We start from the raw sequence: 17,703 nt of genomic DNA on the forward strand, positions 1-17,703 counted from the left end.
CACCACCCCGATCAGCCAGCAGCCAGCAGCATGGAGGCAAGACCCTCCACCAGCGAAAAGATGATGATCGCTAAAGCTCAGATGATGGCGAGGATTTTTTAGCAATAAAGTATTTCTAAAGTAAGGTATGTACGTTGTTTTTTTATACAAAAGGCTATTGCACACTTAACAGACTACAATCTAGTTTAACTATGAGTTTTGTATGCACTGGGGACCAAAAAGACTCATTTGCCTCGTTTCGTTGCAGCAATTCTAGAACCGAACTCACAACATGTCCTAGGCCCACCAGTGCGCATGGACCCATCTACTCCTAGTAACCCGTGGGTACTCCTTGGGTTTCACAGGAGAAGATGAAAGCTTGGATTGTTGAGGTCTGAGTCCTGGCTGCGCCACTCTTAGCTGTTTCACCCTGAGCAAGTTACTTTACTTCCCGTACCTCTGCTTTCTCATCTGTAAAACAGGGATGATAACAGCATCTATTGCACTGGGTTGTGAAGATTAAGCAGAAGGGGACACCCGAGGCACTCGAAAATAAGCCTCGGCCTGAGTAAGTGCTCAGCTATTAGTGATGGTGTCACCACCTGGAAGGGGGGCTCGCGTGTCACCCAGACCTTCCAGCGGGGAGGATCTGGAAGGGAAGGAAAAGTGGGGGCAGGGGTGCTCACTTGCGCAAGATGATCTCGGAGGCGCCCTTGCTGTACATGCGGAAACCCCCGCTGGGCTTCTCGATGACCGTGCTCATGGACTTGCGTACGGAGTTGAAGGTGTACACCTTGTAGAGCTTCTCCTCGGGCACCTCACTGCGCACGGCGTGGTAATCCTGCTTCAGGTCAGTGACAAAGCCCAGAAGGGCACACTCGGTCTTGTTGCCCACCTGCCGCGGGAGGCCTCCCTCCTTCTCCGGAGGCTGAGGGAAAAATTGGATATGCTGTTGAGTAACATGCCCTGACTAGGGAGAGAACTTAGGAAGGAAAGAACTCCCCGATGAAACGTTCCTGTACGTGCCCGGAGCCCATGCGGGCTTTTTGTCTTTTTTCCAAGGGCAAGCAGACAGCGGTCAGTGGTAACTGTGGTCCCCGAGCCATCCTGGGCTTCGCGATGTTCTAGTCTGCCCTAGGGGTGGTGCTGGTCTCTCACTCTGGGTGGGTCTCATTTGAACACCCTCTCTTAGTTTCCAGAAAGTATGTAATTTACCCCTGACAAACCCATCTCTCCTAGAGATACTGCCATGATACGGTGTTTGGTGGGCATTTCAGACACCTGGATTTCTACCTGCCTCCCACCCCCAACTCTACTCCCATGAATCAATCCGTCGTCACTGCAAACATGTTCATTGAGGAGTAGGGAGCGGGAATGTGGGGTGGCAACTCAGGCAAAGAAACAAGAGAAAATTCCTCTGTCCAAAGAAAATTAATGGTCCCCTCCAACCACTCACTCTAAGTGTCCAGGCAAAGAAAGAGCTTACCAGAATCTTGGAGGTATAGGCACTGTTGATAGAAATGCCATTGACAATAATGTCCAGGACCTTGGGCACGAGGGCGTCGGGGCTTGGGATCTGATGGTAATGAGTGTCTCCGATGTAAGCCTGTACGACAGTCATGCGGTTCATGGTCAACGTGCCGGTCTTATCAGAGCAGATGGCCGTGGCATTGCCCATGGTCTCACAAGCATCCAGGTGACGCACCAAGTTATTGTCTTTCATCATTTTCTACAAAGGAGATGAGGACAGACTTGAGGGGAGACCGACGGAGCTCTGCCAAATACAGGTCAAAGGCCATTTTTTTTTTTTTAAAGATTTTATTTATTTGAGACAGAGAGAATGAGAGACAGAGAGCATGAGAGGGAGGAGGGTCAGAGGGAGAAGCAGACTCCCCGCCGAGCAGGGAGCCCAATGCGGGACTCGATCCCGGGACTCCAGGATCATGGCCCGAGCCGAAGGCAGTCGCTTAACCAACTGAGCCACCCAGGCGCCCCTCAAAGGCCATTTTTTAGCCAACGTGTCTCCACGTCTCATGCTCTTGTCTGCACAACAATGCAGGAGACAATTTTTATAAATCTTCTTCAGATGCTCCTGGGTTACCTCAACCTGGATGCAGCCGATCAAGATGGTCCCTTTGCCTCCGAGCGGTGCCAGAGGCTTCTGCTCTTCAAGGCGCCCCCCGGAGTTTGCGGAGATAGGACGGCCCATCCCTTCAGCGGAGGCTCCGGCACCCTCCCCTCCCACCTCTGCCCCCAAAGAAGAGGCGGCCCTGTTGCAGTCTTACCTTCACAGAGTAGGCCAGCGAGATGGTGACGGCCAGTGGCAGCCCCTCTGGCACGGCCACCACCAGTACGGTGATGCCGATGATGAAGAACTTGACGAAGTACTGGATGTAGATGGGAGTGCACTCCGATAGCCATGGTTTGCGTTGTATCACGAAGTTGTCGATCACAAAGTACAGGATCAGGATGAGAACCGTGATGGCAGACATGATGAGGCCTGTCCCGGAAACAAGGCACCAGAGCCCAGGCTCGAGGGTGTCCCCGGGGGCCCTAGCCAGAAGGGGGCTGGCATGAGGTGGAGCCTTTGCTACCGAGGTTTAAATCCACTGTCTCTGGGGAGTCACACCCAAATCCCCTATCCGTTCTCGGCTGCGTGTACATTGTCGGGTAGGGGAAAAGACGCTGGTTTTGTCATCCACAGACACAGTTCTAGTCTCAGCACAGCACTGACTCGACTCGTGGCTTTGGACTAGTTGTTGTCTCTCTCCGGGCCTGTTTCCTCATTCATAAATAAGGAATTGGTTTAGTTTCCTAAAACAGCATTTTATGAATCTAACTCAGACCTACCCTCTTTCTACAATTCATAATGTAGTGACTGTATTTCCCTATTTCCTAGGACTTTATCAATTTGGGCTTCTCCCCTAGCAGCTGAGGAACGTCGGGTAATTCACCCGACTTGTTTACAGCGATGCCCCTATGGTGTTAGCCCGTCACCCACATGGCTAACCTTTAGAACGGTGCTTCTTGACCTTTCTCTTGACATGGCATAGACAGAATATGACAATAATTTATATGTTTATAATAAGCAAATATTTCTATAGTGCTTATTATATAGGCCGGGCAAGCATTTCACAAACACTAACTCATTTAATCCTCACAAAACCCCTGTGACATAGTTAGTATTATCATCCCCTTTCATGAGGAAATTGAGGCACAAAGAGTTTTTTTAAAGAAGATCAAGAAACAATTATGATTAAAAAAAATTTTAATCTTATTTATTTATTTTCATCATGGTAAGTGTCATCTTTAATCCCCATCACCTATTTCACCCATCCCTACACCCACCTCCCCACAGAGGGTTTTTTGTAAATGGCACACAGGTTGGGGGACCAACTATTCTGGCTTGCCTGAGACTGAGCAGATTCCTGGGATGTGAGACTCTCAGTGGTAAAATCAAGAGAGTCCCAAGCAAGCTGGGACAGGTTGGTCGTCTGACACACTGATGTGAATGGAAGAATTTTTTTTGAGGTCAGAAAGCAACTGGCTTAGGGGTTCCAACCACCCTGGGGGACTGCCTGGCCACCCTGCAGGCGGAGGGGATCAGTATCTGGGCACACTGTACCGATCTGTGGCTCAATATCTGGGAAGAGCTTTGCTTCCAACCATAGTAAGTGTGGGTCTTTGCTTTTCCTGAGGGCCTAATGATGCAAGAGGATCAGGGCAAGGCTAGAGGTGATTATATCAATAAAAGCATATTCTTCTGAATTTTGCTTCAGCAGGGTCAGGGCTAAGGTGAGGCAAACAAGGTGCCTAGGGTCCAAAATTCAAGGAAGCACTCCCTCCCAGGGTGGTACAAAGCACCAGACTTGCCTCACCGCCTACTGGCCCAGCTTGAAACATAAACTGAAACAAGAGAGGAGACTAGTGGCCAGCCATCAGGTAAGCCTGTACTCCCTAAAGAACAAGGCAGGGGTTCAGAGGACCATAGGAGGGGTTGGGTGGGGTCTGTTTAATGTTTCACACCTGTGTGCCAGGCTCAGTAACTTGATTCCACACCTGTAATTCATGTCCTCCATGTACATTTGATACGCAAGAGATTTCACGGTGGTCACCATCAGTTGGGGACCAGAACTGAATGAACATGCTGGACGAATGCTGTCCAATTGAACTCTCCGTGATGTTTCAAACATCCCCCGTTTGCACTATCCAGTAAGGTAGCCGCTAGCTACGTGTGGTTATTGACCAACCGAAACAAGGCTGATGTGATGGAGGAACTGAATGTTTACCCATACTTAATTGTAATTCATTTAAGGGGAAACAGTGTGGTTAGTGGCCAGGGTAGTGCCCTGCATAGATTCCTGCCACTCAATGTGTGGTTAGCGGATCAGCGGCATTGGCACCACCTGGGGGCTTGTTAGAAACGCAGAATCTCAGGCCCCGCCCCCGGACCTCCTGAATCAGAATCTGCGCTTTAATAAGATCTCAGGTGAACTGTCCCCGCAGAATGTACCGGACTAGACGGATTGTGGTCCACAGAAGGGCAGGGTCAGGAGCAAATGAAACAGTGGTACAAGGTGGTCCCTTGAGAGGTGTGTCCACCGAAGGGGCAATCTTCCTTTAGTTTCTTCCTCCAAACCCCCCGCCCCGCCCCGCCCCGCCAGAAGGTGGAGAGAGAATGTAGAGGCAGGGGCTGGAGAAGCCACTTCCTCTCAAGATACACAAGAGTGACCCCTCCTCTGGAAAGAGGCCCTCTAAATCACGGTCTTCCCGTGTCTTCTAGTCCTTATTTTGCGTTTATCGCGCTCTGCCAGGCCAGCTGCTAGTCCTGTCCTAGGAGCTCTCTTCCTGAAGGAATTTACTAGCCAACACATGAAACAGGTGAGTGGTTGTCCACGTCCTCCTTCTTGCTAACGTAAATCTCCCCGCTGTGACAGAAGTCCTTTATTTCCCTTCTGTTGGGAGGGAAGAGACCAAGCGTGGGGTCTTTAGCCCTCGCACACAGGGGCACACTTCTCTCCGAAAAGGCCCAGGGAGTGGCCAGAGGGGGGCAGAGAGAGGGGCGCAGCCACCTCGGCTGCATGAGCCCCTGGGAAGGTTCAGCTTCTTTCTGCCGGCCCGGCTGGGACAGAAGGAAGACAGCCAAAGTGGCGAGGATCCAGAGTAGCCCTGATACCAAGGAGGCACTGCCCTACTCACCGGCTTTCCCAATCTGAACAGCCAAGCGCGTCAGCTTGCCCTGCAGCACCGACTTCTCCTTTTTGGGCAGCTTGGCTGCCTTTTTCTCCTTTTCCTCATTGTCGATCCCCTCCTGGCTGTTGAGTGGCTGGATCTCCAGGGCCACTCCGTCCTGAGTCTTTGCTAGGGTGTGCACACAAACAGGACAGGTGAGTGCGAGAGGTGGTAGCACCGAGGAGCAAGCACATGGGAACCAAAACTCCTCTGTCTCCTTCCTGGAATCCACCTTGGACCCCCAGCTCTGGCCACTCTCACCCCATGCCAGGCAAGGACCATGCCTTCCACCCTCTGCTAGGGCCTTTAGAATGATATTCTGACAACGGGAGATGAAACGGGAGTGCTTTTAGGGTATGGATTTCCTCTTCAGTGGCAGCTTCCTGGCACCACCTCAGAGCCCCAAGCCAGGTTTATTCCAGCAAGAGGATTAGTCATGCCACTAAGTGCTATTACCAACAACCATCCTTCCTGGAATTCAGTGCTTAAAATAGTGAATCTTTGGTGCAGAAAGGGGCTGACTGATGGGGAAGGCTGGTAGATGTTTCCAGAGCATGAGGGTCCTAGTCTGCTCTATTAAAAGGTTCGTCTCTTTCTCCCTATAGACTGTCAGGGAAGAAACACAGACCCCCAAACAGGGTATTTTCCAGCTCCTTCTTATATCAGTTGAATAACTGGGGAAGGAAATGCCCTTTCTCCCCTGACAAAGGTGGGGAGGTACAGAGTGGGGAGGGTTAAGTCTTTTGGGGGAGAGGGAAGAAACTGGTAGGAGGGACCCTCTGGAATAAGAGGGATAAAGACAGACATATAAATCCATTTTGCTTTCCAAAGAAGAGTTAAAGAGACCTAAAATTAAAGAATTATTTCTGTGGAGCCCTGCTTCTCCAATGTGATGATTTTATTCCTAAAGACTACTATGACTTGGGTACAAAGGAAAAAAAATCTCCAGTAGCTGTCTCAAGAGAGCCATTCTCACTGGTTCCCACCCCGCACCCCCAGCTTCACCCCTGTGGACCTCGGCCTTTTTGCTTAGGATGCCCTTCCTGAGATACTGTCTCTGTTGTCAGACTCACAAAAAAGACAGAGACGGGATGTAAACACAGTCACCAAAAAAGAAACACACACCAGATCGGGAGGAAGAAGACAGACGGCGAGAACAAAGAAGGAAGTGGGGAGAGGTACAGAGAACGGGCTCTGTCCAAGCACCCCAAGAAGACTAGCAGAGAAGGAATCCAGACTAGAAGAGGACACCGATGAGGAAGCTAGCAAGAGGAGGGTGCAGGGACTGCCCACCCCGACTCCCTCCACCGTGGGGACCCTGAAGTCTTCTAGCCCAGAAACGGATGACCGTGGGCCTAGGGCGGTGAAGCAGGGAGTTCAGCGCCCCGGGGAAGAGCAGATCAATCCCACGTGCTCCCCAAGAGAAACCTTGATGGGAGGGTCCGTGAGACAACAGCAGGGGGTGCCGTTGTCCCGTCTTAGATGGGGCTCGGGACCTGGAGACCACCCCCAAATCTCTGCACCTTCCTCAGGATGAGGCATTGGGGGGCCCCAGCAGCAGATAACAGATTTATGGAGAGGAAAAGGGAGAAGGCAGATGGCCTGGAAAGGTCTGGATTGAGTGTGGGCAGGTAGAGATGGTAAATGAGTGGGTGGAGAGGTTACCTTTGTTGCGATTTTCAGGGACTCCTTGTTTTTTACCTGTTTAAACAAGAAAGAAAAAAGTGGGGTGGAGACCCAAGGTGACTATTAAGAGATCAGGTATCCAATCTGTTGGTCCTGCTCAGAGCCCAAAAGGGCCACAGCAAAAAGGTGGGGAGTGGCAGGGAAGGGAATGTAAAGGAAGTTCACGTCTCTGCTCACATCCGTGCTTACTCGGGGCCTCAGGACTCCCCGGGATGTGGACCAGACCTCTCCCGCAGGTGAGCGCACAGCCACACCTGGGCTGCTTTCTTCCAGAGCACAGAGGCTGCTGGGAGGCTGCTCTCAGCTGAGTCCCATCACTTGCAAATGTGGGGTAGGGGTTAGAAAGTGAGAGGTTGGAACCAGTTCTGCCTGAAGGCAAAGGCTCTGAAAGGTGTCTCTGTGGCCGGGTCCCTCCTTACTCATCTGCAGGTAGCTGCAAAAACCTAGTCTAGTTCCCAAGGGAATGGGTTTTGTTTCCTGATAAACTGCCGTCCACGAAACAGCCTGAGATGGCCCTCCAGCCAAGTGACAGAAATCCTTCTCTTCTCCAAGGAAAGAAGGACTGCTGAGGGTAAGGTGGCGATCTCTCTTTAGTATCTTTTTCTTGTTCACCTTCCTTCCTTGTTTGTCCTTCCTTTAGGAGCAAGTGAATGGCAAAGACGGGGCTAACTCTGGGGGTAGACATCACCTCTGTGTTCCCACTCTCCTAGCCGTGTCTCTTCCACTGACAGCCCAGGCTTTCAGCAGTCTTCCCTCCGCCTGGATGGTTCACTTACTCCCTCCTGTTTGAGCGGTGGGGGACTACACAGAGGGCTGCTGGGGCCACAGCAGCTGGCCAGCTCATCTGGGGCAAGCTTTACATCTCACGCCTTTATAACCCACCAACAGACACAGGAGTCGAGGCTCAAAGGCGACCTGATTTGGTTTTCATCAGAGCACCCTGGGGAGCCAGGCTCAACATCTTTGTCTCCGCAAGAAGTTTGGATATCTGCATTCTTCATCCAGCAGATTCTTCCCACCAGGCATTCCATCCAGACCTGGTCCCTTGCTTCCTAGTCTGTCCATGGGGATGAGAGGGGACACAATCTCATCCCAAATGCCCTTTACCTTTTTTCTTCTTCTCCTCCTCTTCTCCCTCACTGGCTCCCAAAAGGGTAAAGATGATTCCAGTCTGGGAGTTGATACCCACGGCAGTTACTACCATCCGGCCAGAACCTTCCATGACATGGGTCCCTATATGAGAAAGGAAAAGATGGAAGGAGTGCTGTTTTTTATACCTAGCCATGCTTTGGTGTGGAACACAAACTTAGAAAAAAACAGTCCCTCTTCCTTCCTCCCCCTTGGATAATGATACACTCAGCAGATAGCAGGAAAAGGTCAAGAGCTGGGCCCATTTAAAATAGACCGACAAATTGGGGGGTAAGGAGAAAAATGTGTCTAACTGCTTTAGGGTAAAGCTCCTTCCCCCACTCCCACCGCTAACCAGCAGAGCCCTATCAAGGCCCCTACAGCACTTGCTTCATAGAGAACCTCTTTTCGGTTGACTGATAACCTTGTACTCAGCCCACTAATATGCTCCTGTCCCAAAAGAGCCCAGTGGAAGGAGATGGGGCAGGGTCAGAATAGAGGGCAAGGCCTGCAGCAACCAGACGCCATACCTGAGAGCAGCATTGGGTCTCTTTCCAAGGACTTCTTGACATGGTCTGATTCCCCAGTCAGAGAGCTCTCGTCAATCTTGAGATCATTCCCCTGGATCAGGATCCCATCTGCAGGCAGCAGGTCACCTAGTGTGCAGAGGGGAAGGGACAACAGGGAAAGAGGGTAGGGAAGAGCTTGTCAGAGGGTGGGAACCATCCAACCCCATCTCAGGGCTGCTCCCACGGGCCCTACCTATAGGGCAATAGCCCAGGGGCTACCTGGAGAACCTCTGAAAGACGCCTTCATCTCTGACGACAAGACTCCTTATAAATTCAAACAATGATCCCCAAACGCCTTCCCATGGCCTCAACATTATGTATTTTTAACCCTGAGATACACAGGGTACAGGTGTGACATTCTTCGGGGAGACTTTCTTCTTTCTTTGAATCCTTCTCAACAACCTCTTTCAACTAACCTAGAAGCTAACGCCATTTGGGGTCTTATCCTTCTGGGTCCTCAGTGATTCCCAGCCCCCTGTGCCAAAGGACCCAGCCTTCAGATAGGGAGGACGACATAGGTACAAGAGGCACGAGCTCTCACCGTATTTGATTTGGGCGATGTCACCCACCACGATCTCAGCCACGGGCAGCTGGATGATGTGGCCATTTCGGATCACGGAGAACTTCTGTTCCTTTTCAATGCGGTTCTGCAGCCCCCGGAATTGCTTCTCCTTGCTCCAATCGTTGAAGGCAGTCACCAGCACCACGATGATCACAGAGAATAGGATGGCTGCCCCCTCAATCCAGCCGGCTTCCCCCTCTCCTTCATCTTCTGGGCTACTTACAGGTAGACCACACTCTAGCCCAGGGAAAGGACAGAATGGAAGGGTCACCTGGGGGCATTGGTGAACACTAAAAATGGGAGGAGTGCTTCCACAGCCCCCCAGGATGGAAAGTCAGGGAAAGAGAACCACAGAAAATACAACCCTTGGGCAGGGGAGCTATCCTCTGAGGATACTGGAGGACAGCTGGGTTGGGCATCGTGTCATCACCAATATAAGTATTTATGTTAGCCCAAAAGAAGTTAATGAGTATGTAGCACAAATCATGTCAGTGCAAATTACTGGCCAGTCCTATGTATAGAACTTATGATTCCCAACAAGGCCAGGCCCCCTGCTCCGGGCTCTAGGTCACTGCTATTTCCCATAATGCCAGATAATTGATGGTGGGCACTTTGAGAAGCAGGTTTTGGTGGATGGGTGAGGGTAGGGGACTTCTGATATCTTGCATAAGGATTTGGTGGAAGAAGGGGAAGAAGACCCTGGAATCAGGATGGGCTGAAGAATGGCTGGCTAGCTACTTGTTGGTTTTCTTTAGAGAACCCACCCTGGAGAGTGGGGTAAACTTTTAAGCTACAAACCTGTCACCCACGAATACTAGTGCTTTTTGGTGGGGGTGGAAAGAACATGGATCAGAGTCACACCGGGCTGTCCTAGACACTCACGTTTATTTTCTTCCCCAGGGGGGCGATAGAAGGACAGGACGAGGGAGATGATGGCTGCGATCTCCAGGATGATGAGTGTGACATCTTGAAGGGCTTCCCACACTAGTTCTAAGAAGGTCTTGGGCTTTTTGGGGGGGATGAAGTTCTGTCCAAACACTTGCTTACGTTTCTCCAGGTCTGCAGGGTTCCCAGACAGACCTGAAAAGGCGATACGAGGGGGAGGAGCAGGTAAGAAAAACAAGGGGGAGAAATGATGATGGGAGAAGGTGGTCCCAAAGACACCTTTAAATAAAGACCCCCCTGCTCCTTTTCTGCCCAAGTAGGAGATCCAGTTACGGCCAGAGGACTTCTTCACACTCGGGTCCGTGTGAGGGCTCTTCCACTGGAGGGGCCCGGGGCGTGGCGTGCGGGCACACCTCTACTCTCCATCTCCACTCAACAGGACCCGAGGGTGGTACCTTACACGGCAAAGGGAGAGATTTGGGTCAGACCTAAGGAAGACATTTGGACAGAAAAAGACTTTGAAAATGGGGAAAATGGGTCCCCAAGGGGGTATTGCTTGTAGGGTCTGAGACGGCCTCCCTTTCTCCACCCAAAAAACAAAACCATCAGGGGAGGTCCTCAAGACCCTCACCTGTCTGGGAGGGTAGATGGAGGACCCGGCGTGGAGGGAAAGTGTGGAAGGGTGAACCTGCATCCGCACTTACAGAGTCGAAGAAGGGAGACCCCTTTGGCCGGCCAGTGCTTCGAAAAGGGAGAACAGGAAGCCAGGCAGGGGAGCGGGGCTGATGTTCTTATCCAGGGCCTCCTGCCTCCTGGTGCCCAGATGCACCACCCTGGCCTCTGGCTGAGTGGCACAGCCAAGCTCTGTGGGGGAGGGGGTTTGGCCAAAGAACTGGAAGCAAACTGGGCAGCTTCCCAGAGGCTCCCTGTCTCCAGCGCTCTGGGAAATCAGGTTCCCCGTGGGAAGGGAGAGCAAGGGCCTGGGAAAGGGCATCTTGACCCCCGGGCGGGCAGAGGCAGAGGAGCCGGGGGTTCCGGGCTGGGTCCTTCTCCCCGAGGACCTGAGAGCACGAGGCTGTGCCAGTTTGGGGTTGCTGTCCTGGAGGCCAGGTTGGCCTGCAGGAAATAGGAGTTCTGATCATTTGTTCATCTCCCTGGGATGTTCCTCAAGGAAGGAGCAAGGAGATGCCATCCCCCCTGCCCCCCGCAACAAGGTGGGTAGATGACTATGAGGGCAAAGCAGACAGCAGATAATAGAGATCATCTTAAGGGACATCCCACAAGCCCAACGGAGGCCAAAACAAGAGCAGCGACGACAGAGGTCTGACTAAAAGCCCCCTTCTGAGGTCATCCTGCCCTCCCTGGTCTCAGATTAATACCCCGTGACCACCCTCGCTTCCTCTCTCTCTCCTCACTCTATCCATTCAGCCAGCATATCCTGGCAGCTTTATCTTCAAAGAATACCCAAGGTCCACTCACGTCTCACTTTCCACTGCCACTGTCCTGGTCTGAGCTGGCATTCTCTCTCGCCCGGGTGATGACAACCGTCCTCTAACTGGTAACCTTGCTCCCACCCTTGCTGTCCTGTGCCCAGTCTCCTCCCAACACAGTAGACAGAATGATCTTTTTCAAACCCCACCCCTGCCACTCACTGACTCAGAATCCTCTGCTGGCTTTTACTGGGAGTGAAACTGGGCCCCGAAGCCTTACAGCCTTAGGGGTCTGTAAGGCCCCCTAAGAGCCCCCCGCCCTCCCACCCCTTAACTCCTACTGTTTGCTCCTTGTTCGCTGAGCTCCAGCCCAGCGAGCCTTCCTGCCATTCCCTGAACGCGTTAGATAAGCTTCTATTTCAGGGCCCTGCACGAGCTCTTCCCTTGGCTCAGCTTGCTCCTCACTGGCTCGGGCTTATTCTCCTACGTCCTTGGGGTCTCTGCACACACATCACCTTCTCAGTGAGGCCAACCCTGACCATCCTATTTAATAAGGTGGCTTCTCTGCTCCAGGACTCTCGATCCCCTTGTCCTGTGTCATTGGTCCCCTCCACAGGCCTTCTCCCTAACACATTATATGATGTATTTACTTAAGATGTTTGTCTATCGCCCTCCGCAAGGGCAGGACTTCTGTCTTTGTTCCTTAGGTCTACAGCAGGGCCTGGCACATCGTACGCATACAAATGTGCTGAATGAACTGAATGAATGAGTAATAAATCAGGTTGCTAACATTTAAGCGATTACTATGTGCCAGATGCTTCAGCAGGAACACTCGTGTCTTCTCATTCAGACACCGCCAAACCCTATGTAGCAGCTACTGTGAACCTTCATCGGGACAGACTAAGGCCCGGAGAGGTTAGGTAACCACCTGGCTAGTCTGCGGCTGAGGCGACACCACTCCCCGGGAAACACCGGGACACCAGGCTACACCCGAGGGGGCCGGGGTGTGGCATTGGCCGCACTCCACTGAGGCTTCACTGTAGGGTGACTAACCGGTCTCGGTGTGCCTGGGACTTCCCGGGTTTGGGCACTGAGGCTCCTCCCCTCCCCCCCCCCCCCCCCCCGGTCCCAGGCCAACAAGATGGTCGGTCACCCTGCTTCCTTCAGGGCAGGGCAGCCCATGTGCCGCTTCTGTCTGCGCCTCGAAGCCAATCAACCCTGTTCCCACTGTTCGCACCTGGGCTAAATTCGTCCTACCTTTTTCCTGTCCTCAGAGATGGTGACACCAGGCCCGTCAGAGTCCAGCCTATGGATCTGGTGCTCAATAAAAGGTTCAGGATGGCCTTTTCGGACCCAAGCAAGCCAAACAAGACCCATTAAGGAAAGCAAAAAAGGTCAGGCCTTGCTCCGGCCTAGATGCTCTCAGAGTCACACACTTACTTCCCTTTTGCCATTTTCTCTCATCTGTCTGCTCCACTTTAAGCGACCCTCAGCTCTTGCAGTGGCTGCCTTAAGACGGGCAAGTGGCTGTCCCAGTTCCCAGCGTGCCCTGGGGCAGGGAGGGGCCGGTGGGGGCTGTGAGCCTAGTAGCCTTGGGAATCCTCTCTGGACCTGTGGTTAGGGGGCACGGGAAAGCCATGCGGGACTGGGAGCTCAGCCAATCCCCAATTTTGGGCTTTCCATTCCATTCTTCCTGCCCCCAAAGGCTCTCAGGCCCTGCTCTCTGCAGCTGTGATATCACAGAAGTACTCGTCTGACCAAGGAGAGGGTATTAGTCCCTGATCTCCGCAGTTGCTTCGCAAATACTCACACAGCTTCCCGGAGAGGGGAAGGAACACTTGGCAGGGAGAGAATACTGGAAACGCAGGAAAAGGATTTCCCTTAGAAATACATTAAAAAAAAAAAGAGAGAGGAATCTTTGTCCCCAAGAACATGAGTGAGAAAGCCCCACCCAAATCAGGAGTACTTTTGGCCCTAAGCACCAGACTGAACACATGAGCTGGGAGAGGCGACAAGAATGTCAGGCTGTGAAGTCATCGTTCCCACCCCATGCTGGGGAGTTACATGGCCCCTTCCCAGGCTGGCTGGAGATGGAGAGGCAGCCGTGGAAAATCTGTGTGTGCTGACAGCCTGTGCAGGGAACCAGGGCTTGGGAGGAGAGCCTGCACCCAGCCCTCAGTGGCCTGGCTCCAGCAGGGAAGGGCCATGGCCGCCCGCCTCCCTGGGACGCCAAGGACTGTAGGCAGAGGCACCCCTATGAGAACCAGCTCAGCCCCAGAAAGGGTGGGGCGAGGTTAGACATCATGAGGGACTTCCTAGCTGTCTGAGTTATGATACCTTGCCAAAGAGACAGCAGAATCTTCTCCCACACAGATAATGCAAGGGAGAGGTTTCTCTGGGTTGATTCGAAGGCAGTCCACTTTGGTATATGAGAACAGACATCGGAATACCTTTCAAGTCCAAAGAAAGGAAGAATGCCTTTCAGGTCCTACCGTAAACACCTTGGCTTGGGGGCGAAGGGGAGGAGGAGCTTAAAATCAGCACAGGGACCACAGGCTTTAACCAAATTCCACTTCTTGAGGAGGCAGAGCAGTTTCCTTACATCAGCATCTCCAGCTTACCACACCCATAGCTCGGAGATGTGCTCTCAGTCTGCTGGACTTCCAGCCCCTAGAGGTAAAGCCATCTCCCTGGGGTCATCGCAAGAGGATGCTGGACTTTGGGAAGAATGGCCGCTACCTCATTCTCGGTTCAGGAAGGCAGCATGTCTCCCTTTGTCTGGCCCTCTGCTCTGTGCCCTTTCTGCCGCCTCTGAAGCTGGAGCGGAGAAAGCAAGCTCCCTCGTCTGCCCTCCGCAGCCTTCCGCCGGCCACCTGCTCCCACATGGCCTGCATGTGCACCCCTCCAGTGTCACGCTCTCCGGTGCTCACACCTCGGAGCTAAATAAAAAGAGCGAAAGCCCTACTTCCACGGGTAGACGCAACATCTGCCTCAGCCAAGGAGGGAGTGCTATCCTTCTTCCCAGCCCTAGCTGATGTTCGATGCAAGGCAGTAAGAAAGTTCAAAACAACACAGAACTAGCAAGAGTTTCTGCTGAGCTCCCAAAGGATTGCAGCACAAAGGGCTCCTGGCAGGAAGACATATCCCCGATCCCCATCAAGACTTCTCTGGCCCCTGCCTGGCAGCACTATGCCAGCAACCCCAGAAGCCCCGCTCTGGGCAAGGAGGGGTGGACTGGATTTCGCAGAGCCCGGGGTTGGGCTGGGAAGAGAGGGAAGAGAAGGCCCAGAGCTGTCACACGCTGTTGGCCTCATTCAGCCCTGGGCACATAACTCATATCAGACAGGGAACTCCCAGGATGCAACGTGGAATTCCCTGCAGGGGGAGGAGGAACAGAGGGAGGGCACTTTCACTCTCCTCTTTCTCCATCATCTACCCTCCTCCTTCCAGCTGTTGATGTTGCTTCTCGTGGGTTTGGTAGGAAGCCTTTCCCACCCCTCTATAAAGTACTAAGTATTTCTTTTATAAAGCTACCTGGACTTGCCTCAACTGCTCACATCACAGCATAGCTGCTTTCTGGCTGTTTGAGCTGGTCTGCCCACCTCCACCCTCTCCCTTCCCGCCAAGATATTCTTCTGGCTTGAGTCTCTCTCACATCTTAAAGTAGTGCTAATAGATCCGCCCCAAGCGTGATGGGCAGAGTAGCCCGGACTGTTGGCCTCTGCACATACACTGTTTTTAGGATCATCTATTTGGCAACTTTAGTAGAGTTGGGGCAAGAGTTCAAGGTGATGGCCACAGGGCAGAGGGCTGGAGGAAAGAGAAGGAGCTTGGCTCTGCTTCTATTCTGAAACTGACGTGCTCCTGAATGCAGATATTTTGAAATACATTATACGCTCTAAGACAGGGAAGAAAATGTCAGAGAAGCCAGTTGCCATCTTCCTCTCCCATCCCTCCCATCCCATATTCGCTCGCTTGGTTCTTTACTCCCCTCCAACACTAGAATTCTCTAAAGCAGTGGTCTCTGAGTAGGGCGCATCCATCTGCTGGAGTGTGGGAGAAATACCAGAACTTTTTATATTACTTCATCCACTTCAATTTCTTGGCTATCTTATTATGTAAATAATACTAGCATTGGAAGTACTAATAGTAATACAGTAGTGCTGAGGGTAAGCATTTATTGTTTATCACTGGGGCTATGTGTTCAATTTTTTTCCAGATTGAAAATGCTACTGGGAATTTCAATCTACCACATGGAGGAAGAGCCCATCCCTGCATGTCCCAGCTTGTAGAAAAATGGACAGTGCTCAGTAGAACACGCCACTGACCCAAGGCTTGGGAACAGGAATGCAAGAGATCTTAGGGCGGCAGGAAATAGTACCCTAAATCCTGCAGTTAATGAGCCAGAGTCGTAATTCGGGCTGGGTGGTCTTAAAACAGACTTTTTCCCTTCCTGCTTTTCCCTCCTCCAAAGAATCTCAGCTCCCCAAACCTAGCAGCTGCTCAGTAAGGTTGTAAGGCACACATACTTGCATCTTACATCAGGAACATTCAGTGAGTGGTAGCAATTACCACAGAGCGTGGTCAGGACAGAGCCGTCCCAGACAATCAGATGTACAGGAGTCCCTATTCACCTTCTAAGCCCCTTCCCCTCCCCTGCAGTCCCTTCAGCTTAGGTCCCTGTCCTGGCTGCTTCCATCACACCCAGCCCTTCCCCATCACAGCACTGTGACAATATTTCTGAAATTGCCTTAGTTTCTGTGTATCCTCTTGTCAGCTCTAGGGAAGGAGGGACTGTGCCTGCCATATCCACCCTGGGGTCCCCAGCACCTGAATGTAGCTGAAAAGGAACAGAAAACCCTCTGTATCCCTGTCACACCCTCAGCTCTGCAGAGGAGAAGTCGCAGGGTACAGAGGGAACATGAAATAGAAATTCACACCAACATTCTGCTCGATCCAAATCCACAGCACCAGGCGGGTTTGAAAGTCACCAATAACTCCCTGACATGAAACAAAGTGAATAATCCAAAGCTTTGGTAGGTACTTCTATATACCCAATGATTTTGCACCCTATTTCTAACTGTCCACGATAGAGAAATGCCACATTGGGTAGATGGACTCATTCATTTTTTTTGGTGCCCCTTCTCCCCAGTTACACTGTAAGATCAGTGTGGAGCAGAACTGTATCTTAAATTCTTTTGTAATCAGAGACCGATCCTGAATCAGAGACTTGACTGTTTGCTGATAAAAGCATCTCTAACATAAACATTTGTAAAACAGAGGTAAACTGTCTCCTTTCTGCACATTGATAACAGAAAAAGGAAGAAAGCATGATCTTCGGAGAACACCATCTCCAGGAATGAAATGGCTCTCCATGGCCTCACCCCCTTTCGGTGCTTCAGAGACCACATTTTTCTCAAAAGACACAGATATACCAGGGAGGTCTCCCACTGCGTTCTCCAGGAGCTAGGGGAGCAACAGTTTTGAACACTAGCCACCTTGCTCTGGTTCCCCGCCCCTGGTCCGGCCTTTACCTTCCACAGGGTCGGTTTTCAGTCTACTGCAGAGATTCATTACACCTCCATAGTGGACATTGATCTGGTCGATTCCATCAGAGGAACGCAGCTCCATGAGCTTCCTCAGGTCCATTACTGTGCAGCCAAAGTCCCCTTCATGGCTCTCGACCATCGAGTTGGCCGTGGCCGGCAAGGCATGTTCTGTTGGGTTCGTCATTTTGTCTGCTGTTACCAAGCCCCTCGACCAGAGAAAATGCGGAGTTTCCCTTTAACTGATGAGGGACGCCTGCCTTTCTGCCTCACTTCTTCTTACTTCTTGCTTCTCTGGGAGCCCAGTTAGGAAATAGATGGACTAGATCCTGTGCAATAGGCTTTGGAGGAGCAGCCTCTAGCCCAGATCCTTTTTTGTGTGTGAAGCTTGGCGGCGAGAGGAGGAAGAGGATGGGGGAACTGAGTGGAAGCCAGACCACGTGTCACGCCGATTGCTGTCCCCAGGTAGTGATGGAAGTGCTTGTCCAGCGTAGGTAGGTTCCTAGCTTAGACCAACTTGCCCAGATAGAGGTGTAAACAGGATGTGCATGTTACCATGGAGGCCACCTTAGCAACAACCAGCAACTGCGATGGTAGAGAGGCGGCAGGAGAAGGAGGAGGAAGAGGAGGGCTCCCTGGATACCGCTGACAACTGGATCTCTGGAATAAAGATTCAAACAGACAAA

General features: G+C 51.9%; 1 protein-coding gene across 5 annotated transcripts in view; it reads right to left on the reverse strand.

Moving 5' to 3' along the window:
* The window catches only part of ATP2B4 (ATPase plasma membrane Ca2+ transporting 4), a 90,198-nt gene that overhangs the window by 29,955 nt on the left and 42,540 nt on the right, over positions 1–17,703 (reverse strand). For all 5 annotated transcript variants that reach the window (XM_045870524.3, XM_045870519.3, XM_045870521.3 and 2 more), the window contains exons 2-11: positions 17,006–17,677; positions 10,039–10,236; positions 9,136–9,393; positions 8,556–8,681; positions 8,005–8,130; positions 6,877–6,912; positions 5,179–5,340; positions 2,265–2,479; positions 1,466–1,708; positions 666–907 (exon numbers count right to left, since the gene is read on the reverse strand). In XM_045870524.3, the coding sequence (XP_045726480.1) occupies positions 666–907; positions 1,466–1,708; positions 2,265–2,479; positions 5,179–5,340; positions 6,877–6,912; positions 8,005–8,130; positions 8,556–8,681; positions 9,136–9,393; positions 10,039–10,236; positions 17,006–17,204 (1,805 nt within the window). In that variant the 5' untranslated portion in view covers positions 17,205–17,677. The remainder of the gene's footprint in view (positions 1–665; positions 908–1,465; positions 1,709–2,264; positions 2,480–5,178; positions 5,341–6,876; positions 6,913–8,004; positions 8,131–8,555; positions 8,682–9,135; positions 9,394–10,038; positions 10,237–17,005; positions 17,678–17,703) is intronic.

The sequence above is a fragment of the Mirounga angustirostris genome, unplaced genomic scaffold, assembly GCF_029215605.1.
Source record: "Mirounga angustirostris isolate CCGP_5_RB_7025 unplaced genomic scaffold, mMirAng1.0.hap1 SCAF_6, whole genome shotgun sequence".
NCBI classification, from domain to species: Eukaryota; Metazoa; Chordata; class Mammalia; order Carnivora; family Phocidae; genus Mirounga; species Mirounga angustirostris.